A 19,154-nucleotide genomic window follows, 5' to 3' on the forward strand; every position below is an offset into this window, starting at 1 on the left:
AAATTTCTGCTGCAATCCTGAAGAGGTATAGGTATGTGGTCAAAAACATAGGCAGTTATAATAAAGGAATTTAAAATAAAATAATGGCTTCTAAAAGACTAAATTTCTCCAGCAAGAAGAATATACCTGTTCTGTTTATTTATATGCCTATAAGATCAGAATGACACAGAGTTGTTACACTGTTTGCCTTTTGTCGAAATGCCTTCAGGTAAGTAAACGATATAGAGGACAGATATATAAGATGTAAAGGACACGTGGTGGACTGAATGTTTGTGTCCCCCAAAACCCATACACTGAAACCCCACCTCCTGGTGTGATGGTATTAGGAGGTGGGGCCTTTAGGAAGGGAATTAGGGTTAGATGAGTTCAGCGGGTGGAGCGCTCATGATAGGACTGGTGTCCTACTAAGAATCACAACAGAGCTTGCTTTCCCCTTCTTTGTTCCCCACCCTGTGAAGAGACAAGAAGAAAGGAAGTCTGCAACCTGAAGAAGGCTCTCACCAGAACTCAACCATGCTGGCATCTTCGTCTCAGACTTTCAGCCTCCAGACCATGGGAAGTAAATTTCTGCTGTTTATAAGCCACCCAGTCTATCGCAGTTCTAGCTGCCTGAACAGACTAGGACATGATCATGAAGTCAGAAACGTATCAGATTAGCTGGGGTACAACTAAGAACTTATGAACTATGGCTATTAGCTGGAGAGCCTGAAATCCTTCTAAGCAGGTTTATAGCATTTAAGAGCTGTACTTATATATAAAATTAGAAGACAGACCAATCTGTTCTCAAATCCAATATTTAGAAACTGTATGATCTGGGGCAAACTACTTCATTTCTCTGCACTTCTCTTCCCCATTTGGAAATTTCAAATGACAATATAATGCACTAGGAAGTTTAAAAAACTTTAAATGAGCTCTGTTAGGTATAGAGCTCAGTTAATGATATGTGATTAATAGTAAACAGTTATTAATATCAATTGTAAAAGCTGTAGTAAATTTTCTTATAGAACTTAACTCCTTTGCTTTCAGAGTTGGTTTATGTAGAGTACAGGCAGAACATCTTTTTCCTAATTTGTCAGTTAATGACAACAGAACAGAAGAATCAGTTTGAAAATAAAAGTTCTCTGATAGCTCACAAGGGTTCTGAGACTGGCTGGCATGTTTCCCTTGTGCTTGCTAACCTATTTAACCTTCCATGTGTACATGTCTTCTCCCAACTGGATGGAAAGTATCCTTATCGGAAGTATGTCATTTTGTACTTCTTTTTTTCCCCAATATCACCCCCAAAATAAATGGGAATTACAGCAAGTACTCAGTCTCAGAGCTCGTATAACCGGCACTTCTTGAATGCCCAGAGAACTTTCAAATGGAAACATAATTCAGGAAGAAGAATCATCATCTATCTAAAAATTAGAAAAACACATTATGTATTGCAAAAGTCCTTTTAAAAATATAAACCATTAAAAAAATATATAAACCATTCATTACAAAAAGCTTAACTTGGGACTACAAAATTAGCCAACTATTAGCAGAGTGCTACTCTCCAGGAAAATCTGCATCTGGCACTTGGGACTTCTGTCTAGATATTCTTCTTCCAATCCTACAATACTGTGTCAAGTGGATTCAGTATTTAGCTTCCCATTTTTTACATTATCAAATAATACTTATGCTATAATAACTATCCTTTAGCCACTTGAATTTTCAATTGTAGTTGCAATGTGAAATAACAACACCTACCGTTATAGTGTTTAATTGTATCAATGGTTAAGAATCTCTTCACCACAAGATAAGCAGAGCCAGGTTCAGCTAATGAACTCCACCGAAGCACCTGTTCCAATACATTTTCTGTGTAGTGAAGAGGGCGTTCTGCAAAAAATAAAACCAAATCAAATTGAAAAAAAAATTATCAGTTTTTAGACCTTTTAAAAAATCCTTTAAAAAAGATCTGTATGCAACAAAAAATATAACCAGATCTTATGTTATACAATAACAATGCTAGGACTACAGAGAAGAGACCCTAACACCTAGAACACCATTAAGCATATCATAAAACTTACTATATAAATGAATCTGTGCAGGGACATTTGTTACTCAGCTTTTGGAAAAAAAAAAATCAGAGGTGCTATCTTTCAGATAAAATCTCAGAAATAATGCTACCCTTTTGTAAAAGAAACCAGTTTCTTATCTCATCTTCTTCTTAATTCATATAACATTCTGGTTTGCTTATGAAAAGCTATTTGCATTTGCAAGTAATTAGTTGTAAAAGGACTAGCAAAGTTAATTTTGTTTAGTAGTAAGTAACAACCTTTGTTTATCCCAACATGATTAGCATGTTATAATTTCTGATCAATACCAGTGAACAATTTATAGCTGATAAAATTATAAAATATGCCTTCAGCAGAGAATGGATGAAAATAATCATAAAATACTACTAAGTCATTTATGTCTATTAGTGAAAATATCAATCAGAATTATTATGTGGCAATATTATACAGTAACTGTTGATACAACAGTCCAAAAGTAAAAAGTTAATGACATCTTACAGATTTCTCCTAGATAAATACCTATCCATATGTTTTGTTTTAGGCAATCATGTTTTTAAATATATCACAAATTTTTAGCATGGAGTTAAAAAAAAACTTGTTTTTACAATTATAATCAAAGCTTCATAGAAAGTTTTTTCCTGACCAAAATATGACAATCAGTTGATAAAATGTTACAACAGAAACATATGCTCAGAAAAAAGGAAACTGACACCTTTCCACAGTACCCTGAAAATGGCATAATTAAAACAGCAAGAACATCAGCTTTTACATAAAGATGCTGATGCAGCTTTTTCAGAATCATAGCCATGTATAAGGTAATTCAACTCTTTCATCCCTTCCTAAATACAAAGTGCACAGCATTCTGGCTTTTCATTTTCTAATGCTAATGACAAACAAGAAAGAACATGTCAAGAGTACCATACTCATATAGGAACCATGATATTTTAATTGATGATAAAATCAAAAGTAAAATGACCAAATATATCATATCCTCCTTAATACTGATCTCCCCAGCTATGACCACAGCATTCCAGAACTTAATAATCTCAGGTCCACAGAAGAAGAAAACAAATTTTTCTGCTTCCAGTATAAAGAACCAGATTTTTGCTTACTGTTTAGTATAAGGAAATATAGTTCTGCATTCTATGCTTACTGGAGCAATCCTATTCACTATGATGATGGCAATTACGAAAAAAAAAGAAAAAAAGAAAACCCACAAAAAACAACAAAAAAATGAACGACTAAGCCATACATCTTAAAGGCAAATCTACCTCTTATTTACAAATATATCCTTTGTACACAGCAGACTGCTAAGTACATAATAAACATTCAATAAATACTCAAGGAATGAAGGATTTCATGAATTTCTATGGTGGAACATAATTAACAGAAAATATTTGTAAATGAAATCAGCAGACAAAATTATTTGTAAATTCAGACAAAATCTGTGCTTTATCAGTTCCATTTTTTTCAAGTAATTTTTTTAAAGATTTTATTTATTTGAGCAAGAAAGAGAGAGAGCATGAGCAGGGGGAAGGGGCAGAGGGAGAGGGAGAAACAGGATCCCCGCTGAGCAGGGAGCCCAATGTGGGGCTCAATCCCAGGACCCTGAGATCATGACCTGAGCTGAAGGCAGATGCTTAACTGACTGAGCCACCCAGGCACCCCTCTTCAAGTAATTTTCTCCTCTATTAATGGAGGTTATAATTAGAATTAACTGTATTAGAAAAAAAAAAACTATTAATAGAATGAGCATTCTCTTTACATTTGACATTTCCTAATCCTTGGTTCCACTATTTGCAATCTCTAGGATACTACTGATACCATTAACAGTTGCCATTTCTGGAATAACTATGTATCAGACATTATATATACCGGATACTTTGCATCTGTTATCACTTTTAATCTATACAGCACTCTTCATTAGGTATCATTCATATTTTATATGTAAAGGAACCCAAGGATCAGAGTCGACTTGCCTAAAGTCAAACCCTAGCTGGTTCAAGGGAAGAACAAAGATTTGAACCTCAAATCTATCTTACTTGAATTCAAGCCCAATATTTTTAAATGCCACACTTAAGTCTTATTTTGGGCAACTATGTAAACTCCATAATGATTTTCTCACATGTAACTTGGGGAAAAAAGCATCAAATTGCTAAGATTTTTTTGAGGACTAGACAAGGTAACAAAAGTGAAAAGAAGGTCAGTTCATACTCCCCCCTTCCCTTGCCTATCATTGTGAGAAGATAAGGACATAATACTTTGTTTCAACATCCTGCACTTAACGAAAATGATGAGCCCACAGTTGGCTTGAAAGTGAGAATTATATTCCTAACCGGAAAACAGTATCCGGATTGAAATAAAAGCTCCCTCTTCTTTATTACAAGATTAAATTGGTAATGAGACTTCCGAGTATCAGAACATTGGTATTAAAGAGGGTCACTATTACAAGTAGATACTACAGTGATAGATCTAAAGTGTCCTTAGTTATACTGAAATCACAGTATTACTGACACCATAGATACAGAAGTAAATACAGATTTGCAAAAAAAAAAAAAAGTGTCAAGTATGTTTTTCTCATCAGTATCACAGTATGAAATACTTCAGGAGAATGAAAATCCTGAAGATCCAAGTTCCCGTATAAAAGTAAGAGCTGAAACATGGGATGAAAGTATCAGACTATCAAATGCTACATTTATAAAATGGCATTAAAATCTACCTTAAGAGATAATAGGCAGGGAAAATTGAGACATCAAACATTGCTGGAATATAAATTCCTACAAGTAAGTTTTTGTTTATAGTTCCATTTGCAAACCATCTGTCATGATAGATTATATGGTATGCACGTCATCTGGCATTAGGGCATTACTAGAAATAAATAACTCAGTTGCATACTATCCATAGCATAAAAATTGCTGAAAACTCAGTGTAGTTATTTGAGAAGAAAAGGTTATGGAAGTGGTTATTTAGCTAGGTAAATCACATTATCAATATCTTAAAATCAGGGTCACAGAATAAACCTGGCCTCCCTTGTTAAAGAGAGAACTATCCATTTTGCACTCCAAATAAGAGGTGTTATCCTTAAATTTCTGGCAGTAGTGACAAACGATTTCCTGAAACAATGATGATTCCCTCAATAGTTAAATTCTTAGTGCGAAACTAAGAGCTGTGCAAGTTTTTCTCTGCCCTGTCCACAATCAGAGGGTGAAAGCACTTTCTGTGTCATCAGGAGAGAGGCTGAAAAGAATCTCGATTAAATAAATGAACATATATGGGGCACCTAGGTGGCTCAGTCGGTTAAGCAGTTGCCTTAGGCTCAGGTCATGATCCCAGAGTCCTGGGACTGAGCCCCCTGTAGGGCTCCCTGCTCAGTGGGGAGTCTGCTTCTCCCTCTCCCTCTGCTCCTGTGCCCGCTCCCTCTCGCTCACTTTCTCTCTCTCAGATAAATAAAATCTTAAAAAAGAAAATGAACAGATCTTTCATATCACATTAACTATAAGGAAGAAACAAGAAAACGCTTTGTTACGATATTGCTTTAGAGAATGTAACCGCTTCACAAACTTGAACCTCTCAGTGAAGAGGCCTACCTAAATAAGGCCCCCTGGGTGGTTATTTATTTACTTTTTTCCAGCTTTACATGTAAAGGCCCTGAGGATATGGGACTACATCTGCAGAGGACACTTCAGTTTTAAGATGAAGCGTTAAAATAAGAGCATACTTGAGAAGGTTAGCTCTTGATGAAGGTGATACCTTCTCCTAAGGTGGGTTTCAGCTTGTCTTAGTGATTGGCAGCAATGGGTTAAGGGATGTTTGGCATCTTTCAAAGAATGAAACAAAGAATGACTTTTCTTTATCCAGTACAAATTTCAAATGTCCCATTAGACATTCACTTAGAGGAAAAACCAGTTTTATAAATTAACTGAGCCTAGAATCTAACTCAGCTTTACATATATATTCTCAAAATATTTATATGGTTTTAATATGACATATTTTTCCATCAATTTGACTACCAGATAAGCAAAACAAGATTACTCTTTGTATGTCAGAACCGAATCCCCAATGTGATGGTATTAGTAGGTAGGGCCTTTTGGAGGTCATGTGCACAGAGCCCTCATGAATGGGATTAGTACCCTTTTAAAATAAATGAGACCCCAAAGAGCTCCCTTCCACCATGTGAAAACACAGGGAAAAGACAGCCCTCTATGAAGCTCGAAGTAGGCTCTCACCAGACACTGAATCTACCGGCACCTTGATCTTGTGAAACTTCCCAGCCTCCAGAACTGTGAAAAATAATTTCTATTGTTTGTAAGCCCCCCAGGCTACAGAATGGTTAGAGCAGCCCAAATGGACTAAGACACTTTCACCAATGACAGTAATGATGCTAATGATACATGAGTCACAAATGGACATGCTTCAGTCTGCATCTGTAGTTGTCACATCCATGGTAATTCCATTTATAGGTTTAAGAATCTATTTTCAGGGGCACCGGGGTGGCTCAGTTAAGCGTCTGCCCTCAGCTCAGATCATGATCCCGGGGTCCTGGGATCGAGTCCCGCATCGGGCTCCTTACTCAGCAGGAAGCCTCCTTCTCCTTCTGCCTGCCGCTACCCATGCTTGTGCACTCTCTCTCTCTGACAAATAAATAAAATCTTAAAAAAAAAAATCTATTATCATTATCCTCAACCATCTAGGAGTGTCTAAGCATTTATACAATATATATTTGCTTCTTATTTTTATATAGTTAGGGAATAATTTTTTTAAATGTAAGTATAATAGATTATCTCAGAAGAGTAAAGGGAACATTACAAAATATTATAAAAAGGGGCACTGGATAGAATAGGGTAGAAAACTATTGCTTTAAAATTTACTGACACCTAAAATAAAATCCAGCACTTCTGATTCACTTACCTACCTATTTACCTATTTATTTTTGGTTACTTTGTTACTTGGGGGGATTTATCTTTACATTTAAAAAAGCAGCAATTCCCAGCTGACATTCTTCCTATCAACTTACAGTCTTGTGACTACCAACGCCTTCACTTTTATCTTCTTTTTATATTTCACTTTAGCCTCCCTGCATGTTACTAGAAATAAAGCTTTTAACATTTCAGAAGGTCAGGTGGAACACAGGTTCCCATCTGCTTCAGTAAGCCGGCACAGTCCCAGGCCCCTCTGCTGCTTTCCCAGCACTGCTCCCTCAGAAGCAGCAAAAATGATCTTAGCTTTCTCTTCCAGAGAATTCTACTTAAAGAGTTGACCAAATGTTAAAACCATGCCAAATCTGAATTCTTAACTCCTTCAAATGTCTTTTTTCTTGGTGTACATGGGTTGTTCCTTTGATTATATATTTAGATATTCACGAATCCAAATGACTTGAGGTCTCCTAAGTCTTTTTATATTCTCATCAAAAGTTTTTTTTTTTAATTGGAGAAAAGGAACCAAAAAAAAAAAAAAAACCCAATCCAATCTTACCATTTGTGATGTACTAGTTGTCATATTCAAGTTGATACTCATTTTCAGAGTAAGCATCCCTTCATTTTGCAAGAGAAATCTAGTAACTGTTTCCAGATATACGGCAATCTCTCTTCTAGCTATATATAATTCCTTCCTATCCTCATTCATTCTGCTTGCTCCTCTCAGGCAGGAGCACCAATGCCCACAGGCACAAAGCTCCAGTGATGTGACACAGGGATATGCTTCAATTCAATCCTCGAGAGAATAAGAGTAGTGGGGAGAGGGTACCTACCCCCAGATCCATGATTTTGCTGTGGATCTCCTAATAAAAACAACCGAAACAGAAGCACATAGGAAACAATCTGCTGTCTAAGAGCTAACCAGGGCCTTGAGACCTCCTAGTGATTCCTAATCTGTAAGCAGAAATCAGTTCTCATGTACCTTCCACATTTTGATACATCTAATCCAAAGAGCAACAGTCCAAGTCACTTGAGTTCAGAATGTATCTATTTTTTGTCCCACCATAGTTAACAAGATACTTGTAGGGTATGTTCCACATCAATGCATTCTACTAGAGGAAGTGACAGGTATAAAGGTCTAAAAAACATGGTAAGTGTCCTAAAAAACATATGGTCTAGGACAGAGCCAGATATATATACATTACTATTCTACAAGTAGATAATATGCAGTATTATAGATCAATAAACAAGTAATCAGAAAAAGCTCACTGAGAAGAACTATGTTCATCTAAACATCTTCATGGAAGAAAGATTAGTTGAACTGGATCTTGAAGGATAGGCAATGAGGAAATAATAAAAGGGTTTTAAATGGTGGAACAATATCATCTTATTTGTAATTTAGAAAGATAGTTATCTTTTACTCACAAATATGATGAAGCTAGTAACCTACCCCCTTTTCTTAAAATGACACAACAAAAATCTAAAGACTGCACCATCCATATACCTACAGTAATGCAAAAATTGAGCTTCACTTATTCAGATTTTAATTGTCTGGCAACTATGTCCAAGGCACTATGCCAGATACTAGATATAGAAAAAAGAAAGTCCCCCCCTTCCTTCCAAGGAGCTCTCAAGAGATGATTATAAATCCATGTGATAGGCACTATCAGATAAGACAAAGTGCAAAGGAACCCTCAGTATGGGTTTTAAAGGAGGTCAACTGGTGGGCCAGATGGGGGAGAGTAAAGATGCACTGGGAAAACACGAGATCATGCAGGTTAGGAAAGCACAGAGAAGGAAGGGATTATCTATAAAGAACACGTAAAATAAAAGATGGCAAAGATTGGGTCAGCAGAAACCAACCACTTAGGGGAGAGACAGAAGAAGAATTGACAAATGAGATAAAACGATTAGAGAGCCAGGAGGAGCATCCACACAGTGTCAAAAACAGAGTGAAGAACTTCAAAAGGAAAGGGAATGCTCATTAACAATAAACTCTACAGAAAGGACAAGTAAAGCCTGAAGCAAATCAACTGGACTTGGAAGCTGGGGCGGGGGTGCGGGGGGTCATACTAATCATCCACTAGACCACTTCCTGTCAATGGGGTGACTGAGTATGGGGAGACACAGTGTGAACACCAAAGCATGGGAGTCATGGACTCTTGACAATGAATATTAAAAAAAAATTACTTTTGAATACAAATTAGATTTTTTTTATGTTATATCACCATACATTACATCGTTTTTGGTGTAGTGTTCCATGATTCATTGTTTGCATATAACACCCAGTGCTCCATGCAGTACGTGCCCTCTTTAATACCCATCACCAGGCTAACCATCCCCCCACCCCCCTCCCCTCTTGCACCCTCAGTTTGTTTCTCAGAGTCCATAGTCTCTCATGGTTCGTCTCCCCCTCCGATTTCCCTCCCTTCATTTTTCCCTTCCTACTATCTTTTTCTTTTTTTTTTTTTTAACATATAATGTATTATTTGTTTCAGAGGTACAGGTATGTGATTCAACAGTCTTACACAATTCACAGTGCTCACCATAGCATATACCCTCCCCAATGTCCATCACCCAGCCACCCCATCCCTCCCACCCCCCACCACTCCAGCAACCCTCAGTTTGTTTCCTGAAATCTTGCCATTTGCACCGACGTGGATGGAACTGGAGGGTATTATGCTGAGCGAAATAAGTCAATCAGAGGAAGACATGTATCATATGATCTCACTGATATGAGGAATTCTTAATCTCAGGAAACAAATTAGATTTTTAAAGAATCATGCACGATTAAAATAAAGAAATGAAAACATCAAGATGAACTAATGAAAGACAAAGTATCTGACATCCCATCCATTCTAACATTGACTACAACACTCCTAATAATACACGATGAGGTATTTCAATGTTGAATTTTAATTTTTATCTTGAGCTTGCAGTTGGCAAGATTTTACTTTTGGCAGTTTGACAACTATACTTGAAAGGGTCCCAAGACCTTAGTAGGTATCAGCTAGACAGATGGTCAAGGTACAAAGATTTTCTTTTTTTTTTTCTTTTTCCTAGAGGTCTTTACAACCAAATGGTGTCATTAGAATGTAAAGCTTATTTAGCATTTGACTACCGGATTAGTGAAGGTGTTTTAAAAGCTCTCTTCATCCTTCTGCCTCTGAGATAAAAGATGACAAGATATCTGATCTACTCCACTAAGGACAGAGGACAGGGAAAAAGCCAAAAATAAGAGTCCACTAGGCTTAAAACAAATTTTTTTTTAATAATCTTTTAAATCAACATTCTTTGTTTTTGTTAAAAGAGTAGTATATAGCAATGAGGTAGATGGCCATATGGTTACAAATCAAACTGCATGTCCTTATAAACAAAGGCCTATGGTTACAAATCAAACTGCATGTCCCTATAAACAAAGGCCTGTTTTTGTTAAAAGAGTAGTACATAAGCAATGAGGTGGATGGCCATATGGTTACAAATCAAACTGCATGTCCTTATAAACAAAAGCCTCCATAAAGCAGCAACATAGATGCCTAATGCTTTGCACTATATTTTTATAGTCAATAATTATTGAGATGAGTAAAATCATAGGAGAGCAACCTCAAGTGGCAATAACATATTAACACATGCACTGAGGTAGAAGGGAATTCAAAATGAGATGTTAATATTTAAAAAAACATGTTTTAATGACTTGTCACAAAAATAGTACTTCTTCACACTATAAGGAATTTAAGAATCCTAGCATGAAAATCACTTACCCAGCTCTTCATTTTCAATGACTTCAAATGTGGCCCAAATATCACCTTTCATAGGAATTATATTTTTTATTGCTAATATATCATTAGTTAATTCCTCTGCTTCCATCACAGGAGATATCTATAAGAGAGGCAAAATTTCTTCAGAATGTATGTCAGACACAGAAGTTGCCTAATGACAGGGCCAATAGTGTTCACCCCATCTACCAACTTATGATGCTCCAAGTTTCTTAGTCTGTTTACCTAGCTTCTCTAAGCACACAGGAAAAACAGCCTGTTCCGATCTTCTCCATAAAATGTAATGTGAGTACAAAAAGATATTACAAAATACACATAATCAGGAATAATATTTTTTTCTCACTTAGTGAGCACTTCTATCACTCAAGGAGGGAAGAAGGTACATAGTCAAACACAGATAGACCTTCACCAGACAGTGAATCCAATGGTATTCCAGGACTAAAAATTTTCACTCATCAGTTCAATAATCAAGAGTTCAAAGTGGTTTGGTTTATTCAGTCTGGGCCCTGAATTATACAGTCAACTGCGGTCTACCATGCCAAAAAGCCCCAGGGTTTTAGTGGTCTGTGGTGTGCCCTGCCGTGCCAAGCGACAGATGGTGGGATACCAAAGCACGCTGGAGCCAGGATTTCAGGGCAGAGGGCAGAGTCTGCAGTGCCAGCCTTGGGGCCAGCTCCACAAGAGTCCCAAAGCCTCAGGCCATGACATAAGCACACCATCTTCTTCAGGGACTTTTGGGGTTTTTGACTGGTTTCTTCTTGTTTTTATTTATACCAATTTTAAATGCATACTGGACAAAAGCAAGCTGGCTTTTTTCAATATGAATTTAGTTATAACGTTAAACAAACAGAAGATGTTTTAAACATTAGGATACTGCAACTGCAACCTAGTTTGCACTTTTTCAGTAAAAGTATGTACCTATTTAAAAATTTCTTCAAAAAGGAATGTGCTCATTACCATTTCTCCTGTCTAGTACATAAGCATATCACACATATGTAACATAAAACACATTTTGTTACAGGTAACTCCTATGGTCCATCTTCTGTACTTTGTTGAATGTATAGCTTTCTTCGGAATATATGAATGATACAATAAAGTCCACTGGTTTCTATTTTTAAAAGCCCAATTAAATATAATCCTAAAAGAATAAAAAAACCTCACTATCTGGGAAAACTGGAAAACTTTAATCAGTAGAAACATTAGATGAATCATTTCAATAATGCTGCTCACACCTCAATGGCTTTAACATTTTTTAAGAAGCATAACCCTTTCTTAAAATAATAAATTAATGAGAAACCAAACTGTGAAGGAGTCAGCCAGGAGTGCCTCAGGTTGACACAGGAATGGAAAACTGGAACTCCATTCCTTATCCCCAAAGACTCCCAAGGACAGGGAACCCCCAGAACTACTAGAACTACACAAAGCATGCTTGGAAAATCATTACTCCAAGGAATATACAAATCAGTATGATAATCATCAGATTAGGAATATGATGATCAAGGAATGTGTTCTGGCCTTAATACTTTTAATTCCCAGTTTGTATTCATGTAAACTTGAGACATTACTTGCTTCACCTCTCTCCTGGGGCTGAGGTAACAACCAGCTGAAATATAACTGAAGAGTTTTCTAAAGTCTTAAGCATGAAATAAATGTTACTGATTATTTTTACATAGTTTTTGTTATGTTTTTAAAGAGAATTTGGAGTTGTTATAGGTGAAACCGGACAGTCCTTTATGTGCATATACTTAAAATAAGAATTTTGGTCAATTGTAGTAACTTGTGTTATGGTCTTATCGGTAAGATAAAATTAAAATAAGCTGCTAAACAGTTTGTGCGTAGGTGGAGCTAAGTCATGTGCTTTGAATTGACTACCTCTTCTAGCGTTAGCGATGAACTTGTGCTGATTATCTGTACTACTTCCTTGTGTCCCCTATTATCAACATACCACGAGCAGCATAAGAAATTTGATGTGGCCAAGGAGTGGCAAGACTCCTGCCTCTTAGCGACTTATGACTGCAGTAGTTCACGCCATGTTCTAAGTGAGTTAACCAGAGCCACAGAAACACAATATGTAATCATTAAAAAAATATACATGAGTAAGTACAATGTATTTAACAAAACTGAAGTCCAGAAATATATAAGACTCTATTTAAATCTTGGACTTTAGATGGCAGAATGTCTTCCTTATACAGAGAATGTAGTCTTAACTGAGCAGGACACTGAATTATCACTGTTACCCTCCCTAAGGCAGATGAAATACAGAATATGGCAGCACAAGGATACTTTTAATTCAGAAAAAAAAAAAAGATTCATATTCTCAAAAAGAGTTGTCCAATATTCAAATAAATTGGAAGATAGGAAGTTAGTCTAGAATACAAAAGTGGAAGACCATTAATAAATAACAAAAATAATATAGGGCTAGTAGTACTGATTATTTATTAAACACTTACGTGCCAAGCAATTTACTGTTTTAGAAGCAGTATCCCATTGAGGACTCACATCAATGATATGATGTAAATACTCTAATTATCCTCATTTTACAGGTGAGACGACTGCAACTCAGAGTAAGTTCACTTGCCTAATGTTAAGATGCTATGAAGGGGAGGAACAAGTATTTGAGGTCAGGTTATTTTCTAGAACCTACAGGAAATCCTAACCATAACCTAAAGCATCTAAGATGTTCTCTTTCCAAATGACTAAAACATGGAATTCCTGGAGGATTTTGGAATAAAAAGTCAGTCCTATCAATCAGTCATTGTTTGAATGAGACAGGTAAAATACGAGAATTCAAGATACAGAAATTAATGTATATTAATACTGGCAACTTCCAAAAGTACTCTTTACATCCATCTTTAGGACTCACCCGAATTATAATACTGCAGTCAGGTTCCTTCCTTTCTACATACACTTCAATTAACAAATCTCCAGCCTGGGAAACCTAGAAAGGGGCAGATGTGAAAACTACAAATGTAAGTATGACACTTAAGACACAAAGTCCTAGCCCTATTTCTAAATATTTCATAATAGTGAAATGAGCCTGTCGATTGCATGATGATACACATTTTCCAGATGCGGTTGACAAGGAATCTACACAAATGATGTAATCCCAGTGCAATTTTTTTTTTCATCTCTTAACCAAGAGTTTAATGTCCTGAATATTCTTGGTAAAATAATGAATCTGGCTACAATGGGAATAGGCTGATGTCAACAGGAGAAGTTAGAAGAGCCATTGCCATGTATGTTAATAGGACAAACAAAATGAGAACTGCAATGATCCATATGTAACTGTGCTCTAAGCTACAGTGTGGGCATAATACCATTATTTAAAAGGGAAAAAAGGTGTTGCTAAATTTTCAAAGAGACATATCTAAAAATTGAAATTTGAGGACAAATTAGATTGGAGCCATATTAAAACTAAAAAAATAGAGAAAATATATTTAGCAAAGAAAAAAGTGAAGTGATAGAATAAGGCAGGTGAAAAAGAGAAGTTTTTATTTTAATTATTGTCAGCCAACCATGTAGTGTTCCAATATTTGGGTCACTATTATATCCCAGGAGACATATTAAGTGAAGAAGAGACAATCCAGAAAATAAAAACCATAAGATATCACTATGTAGATTAACAGTATAATGTGGAAAAGGGTAATGAAAAACCAAAGGAATCTATGAAAAATATTTTGAGTAGCTTTTTTCAGAAATTGCCTTAAGTTATGTAACCACTTAGAAATAGTATCTCCCAATGAAAAAAAAAAATGATATTGGAGAAACAATCATTCTGAAGTTAAATTTTACTAAAAATAAAACCTGATGAAGAAATTAGTGAGGAAAACATTAAAAAGGTACTTTGAGGAAGTGTTCTTAATTATTCTGACACTACAGACTTAGAAAAGCATATTTCCAATTTTTCTTCCTCACTTTTGAAGCTACACAAAAATTTGAGGGAAGAAACGATACAGTTGACATTTCTACTTTTCACTGTTTGCATAAACAACTCTCCAGGAAGGACACATTTTAAAAATTAAAAACACAAACACAAAGGATTCATAGAGAGAAGCCAAAACAAGAATAGCTAAGAAATTCAAACAGGGATAAGACACGGAGGCTGTCAGAAAAATACGCTATAGCAGAGTTTTCAATGGATTAGAGAAAAACACACGTGAAATAACAGGTTTCTCCAAAGTCGTCTACTTTTCTGGTCCAGTTACTCTATTTTATAGACAATTCTTTTCCTCTACTTAGTGACTTATACTTAATTAAAAAGCAGCCAAGACTCATTATTGTAATATGAATATAAAAGATAAAAATGCAAAAGGACACTCATACTTGATCTAATAACAGCATAGGTAATGCTGCCAAAGATTATCCCTTGGGCTCACACAACCCTTTATTTCATGACTGAAACTCCCCAGAAAGCAGTAATTCAAGTAATTCAATTCAACTCAACGAGCCAGATTTTTTAGTGTTATGGTTAACTCCTCTGGAGTCTGCATTAATTACTTAGGGTCAAAATGGAGGAGATGATTTCTCAGGTAAGTACTCTATCACAGTACTAGTACTCAGGATCTCGGGCACTAGAATTGAAGGCTTTCCTCCCCTCCTTCATATGGAATGGTAGCTCCAATGACTTTTCTAATATTTCAGGAATAAGGTAAATTGAGTCTGACTAATAAGGAAGCATTTGCCTCATTCTCTGAGTATATCTATAAACAGAATATATTTGACCCATTGATATTTATATTGGTATCCTGAATCCACTACAATTCAAAGTGATTAGAGGAAGTTTAAATATGAATTTTAAGAAAATCCAGTGAATGTTCACCAAACAAGGAAAGGTATGCTGGAAAACTGCAGTGCAACCTGAATACACAAATCCCATATAATGCGACTGAGGAAAGCAAAAGAGGGTTTAGAAAATAGTCAATTTAAGACATAAATCAGCATATGTGACAAAGATGACATTAGAAACATTCCACTAATATAATCATCTGAGAGCATGCAGAGCAAAAGCATAGAAGAAATAATTTATATTTTCAAAATCATAATGGAAAGAATCATTATAGAGCTGAATTTTCAATTTACTCTAGTATTTCTTTGGCTTTAAATGCTTCCTTTGAAATCCACTGGCATTTTTAATAGCGCATTTGTAAGTAAAAATTGATTTTATAAAGGGCATTAATAAGATTAATAATGATTTTTCCCTCTGTATTTTGAAAAATTTACATTAACATACTTTGGCATTTTGCATAGAAGCATCATGCTGCAAAAATACGCAGCTATTTTATCTAGGTTCTTTTTTCCCCATTACTTTTACTTTGCTTCAAATAGGAACTTGAAAATAAATACAACAAACATCTTTACTTACAATAGAAGTTTTTGTTTTTTGTTTTAATTTTTTTTTTTTTTATTCTTTGGAGATCTAACTAATACTACTCACTTGAGTGTCTTTCCACTTGGTAATAAAGCTATTTTCTATGTCCATTTGTTTGACTTGGTCTTCTTTAACCTGTTTAAAATATAATTTGGGACATTCTAATAAAATACAAGAAGTGATGGTACTCATCCTCACATAACTCTTCAGGAATTTAAAGACCAACAATTTAAAAAATAAATTAGAAGGGCCATCTTAATCAGCATGGGCCCACACAGCTAGGGCAGAAGTAAAGCCAACATGACAGAGCCTCATAAAGTTCAGAGCATTTTATGATGACATCACTTCAAACTGTGGATTCCATCAATGGAAGCTGTATCGCTAAGCAACTTAATAAGCAGAGGGGATTATGAATGATCTGCTAGAGTTTATGTAGGTTGAGAGACAAGACTCAGTCTCAAACTGAAATGCTAATTAAGTGCATACAAAACTTCCACCACTTCAAGTTGGAGTCAGCAAAACCATGAAGATAACCATTTATTCACGTAACAGTACAAAAAGAGAATAAAGAGAGCACGTAAAGCCACACGTTACTTTTTTTCCTAATTCTTTCATTTCTCAGCATCAGAATTATTGCAAAGAAGCTGCTGTTGATCAAAAACAGTGGACACATATAGAAAGAAAATAAAAAAGAGATCAAAGAGCAAAGAGAATCCAACAATTTTGGTGTCCATTCCTATATATATTAAGATAAAAACTATGTGTTTTTATTTTATTAAAATAGAGTTTCTTTCCTTTGGCTAAGGAATCTTGTGATCACTTAAAGAAGGTAAGTCTACGTATAATAACCTATTACATTAACCCACTTGACTTCAACTAACATATCCATAACCCTGGAAAACAACAAGTCTTATACAATGTATCACCATTTAACAAAGAGCCCCCAAAGGTTACATGACAGCCATGCCAGTGGTAATTAAGTGATGAAACTGTATCTTTGACTCAGATCCCTTATATTCTCCCCCCATATTCAAATCCTGGGCTAATTTCCTCAATTTTTACTTCTTTCAACTAAGAAATCATCCCTATTCTGACAGTTTTCTGATGAAACACTGAATATATTGACTTCATAAAACAGCAAATGAAAGTCAAATAATTAGAACAAATGACTTAGTAAAAACCACAGGATATTATTTCAGGTTTTTCTTCATTTCTAATTCAGACGTAATTAAAACACTAAAATGCATTCAATTGTAGAATTTATCAGCCTGGTATCTATTACCAAATTTATGAAATTCATAATTTCACACCTCTGAGTAGACATACTTAATACATACAATATACTGACAAAGGAAAAAAGCCATAGAAACACCATAAATAGAAAATATTCTGTCCAAAAGACACCAGATGGCTTTCAAAGCAGCCAAATTTAAATGAATGGCTACAGCTTAAAAGGCTAGTTGTATTTAAAGTATTAAAAATCATATAACTATCCTTTATTTTTAGATATTCATGAAGACTTGATTAAAAACATCGTAAAATATATTTTTTAATTTGCCAACAGTAACATCAAAACTATTTTAACAAGGGCAGGATATAAAATATTTACCTCAAATATCTCAACATAATTATTAATTAAGTCCTCGATTACATTCACTTCTTCACTAGTTTGTCCCTTAGTTTGAAACAAACAGGATGAAAAGACCAAGGCCAAATTATGCGCATTCATGTGATTGATTTCTGAGCACTTCTGAACCCTGTTAGAGAAAAGCACAGCTCATTACCACACTCTTCGATTTGAAGTTTTCATAGAACTTTAGTCACAATACCCATTTATCACTATTTAACACACACACATATTGAAGGTCTCTGATATAACAGCTATGGTGGTGATTTAAAGAAAACTGCAGTTCTTTTTTCCAACAAGATTATAGTCTAGTTAAGAACATAAGAAAAAAACTAAAAGAAGATATGACTACAGGTTACAAAGCAATACTTGTTTGTTGATTGGAGGAGGGACCCACCATATCCAAATAATTCCAGATAATGGTGCAACCTGAGGCTAAGGCATAAAGATGTGCTTGCACAATGGTGGAAAATGACTAGAGGGACTGAAGCATAAATGAAAGAGGGAATAGGGGGCAGCAGGTAAGTAGGAAACAAGGCAAGAAAGGTGAATTGGGAGGCATATAGGAGAGAGTTCCAAATTCAAGGTTTAAGGCTGAGCTGAGTTTTCCAGGAAGGGCAAATCAGGTGAGAAAATACTTGGCAGCATGTGTTTGTATGGTTACTCAAAATTGGATATTATCTCTCAAAAAGCAAACACTTAATTTAAAAATACAATTATACTTTTCTTGGATATTATTAAGAATGGCTTTTTGCAATGAACAGACAAGAACAGAGGAGTCAACTCTCCCCCACGAGTAGGCTACAACATTTGGGTCTTACGAAGAGCCCTTAAAGTAAAGCTGACCTTCGAACAACACAGTTTGAACTGTGTGGGTCCACTTACATGTGGATTCTTTTCCATAAACACAGTACAGTACTATTAATATATTTTCTTTATGATTTTCTTAATAACATTTGCATCGACAAAAATGCACAGGTGATAACTGTAAGTGATACACACAGAAGTATCTGTTGATGCTATTTGTTACTGATTATATATAATAGGACCCTGCTCAATTTCCTAATTACATTTATAAATTTTAAAATACATACTAAAAAAGAGAGACCAGCTGTATCAAAGGAATAAAACAAGACTAAGTTAGGTACACCTGTCTACAAAAAGCAGAGATTCTAGTAATTACAAAAAAAAAGTAAAAGGTGACAGGAATATATATATGATGATGTAAGAAACTCACAATAAAATACCAAATTGCACAGCAGAGACAGGGCAAGCGTAATCATCGTATGTGATTCATAAGATGCAAAAGGAATTGCAAGTTAATAGAGGAGGGTATGATAATTGTGGACATCCCTCTCAAAACCACTTCTGTACTTTTATCACACTAAATTATAAACATCTGGAAAATTTATCTGCAGGTCTGCCTGT

At 35.4% G+C, this 19,154-nt stretch overlaps 1 protein-coding gene across 8 annotated transcripts in view; it reads right to left on the reverse strand.

The window, feature by feature from the left end:
- The window catches only part of ARAP2 (ArfGAP with RhoGAP domain, ankyrin repeat and PH domain 2), a 181,163-nt gene that overhangs the window by 39,448 nt on the left and 122,561 nt on the right, over positions 1-19,154 (reverse strand). For 7 of the 8 annotated variants that reach the window (XM_073891514.1, XM_073891516.1, XM_073891512.1 and 4 more), the window contains 5 exons: positions 17,709-17,856; positions 16,166-16,234; positions 13,595-13,669; positions 10,717-10,834; positions 1,735-1,863 (listed from right to left, as the gene is read on the reverse strand). In XM_073891514.1, the coding sequence (XP_073747615.1) occupies positions 1,735-1,863; positions 10,717-10,834; positions 13,595-13,669; positions 16,166-16,234; positions 17,709-17,856 (539 nt within the window). The remainder of the gene's footprint in view (positions 1-1,734; positions 1,864-10,716; positions 10,835-13,594; positions 13,670-16,165; positions 16,235-17,708; positions 17,857-19,154) is intronic. The other variant, XM_073891517.1, reaches the window with a different exon arrangement.

This window comes from Callorhinus ursinus, unplaced genomic scaffold, assembly GCF_003265705.2.
Source record: "Callorhinus ursinus isolate GAN/ISIS: 27379988/994484 unplaced genomic scaffold, GSC_fseal_2.0 scaffold4, whole genome shotgun sequence".
NCBI lineage: Eukaryota > Metazoa > Chordata > Mammalia > Carnivora > Otariidae > Callorhinus > Callorhinus ursinus.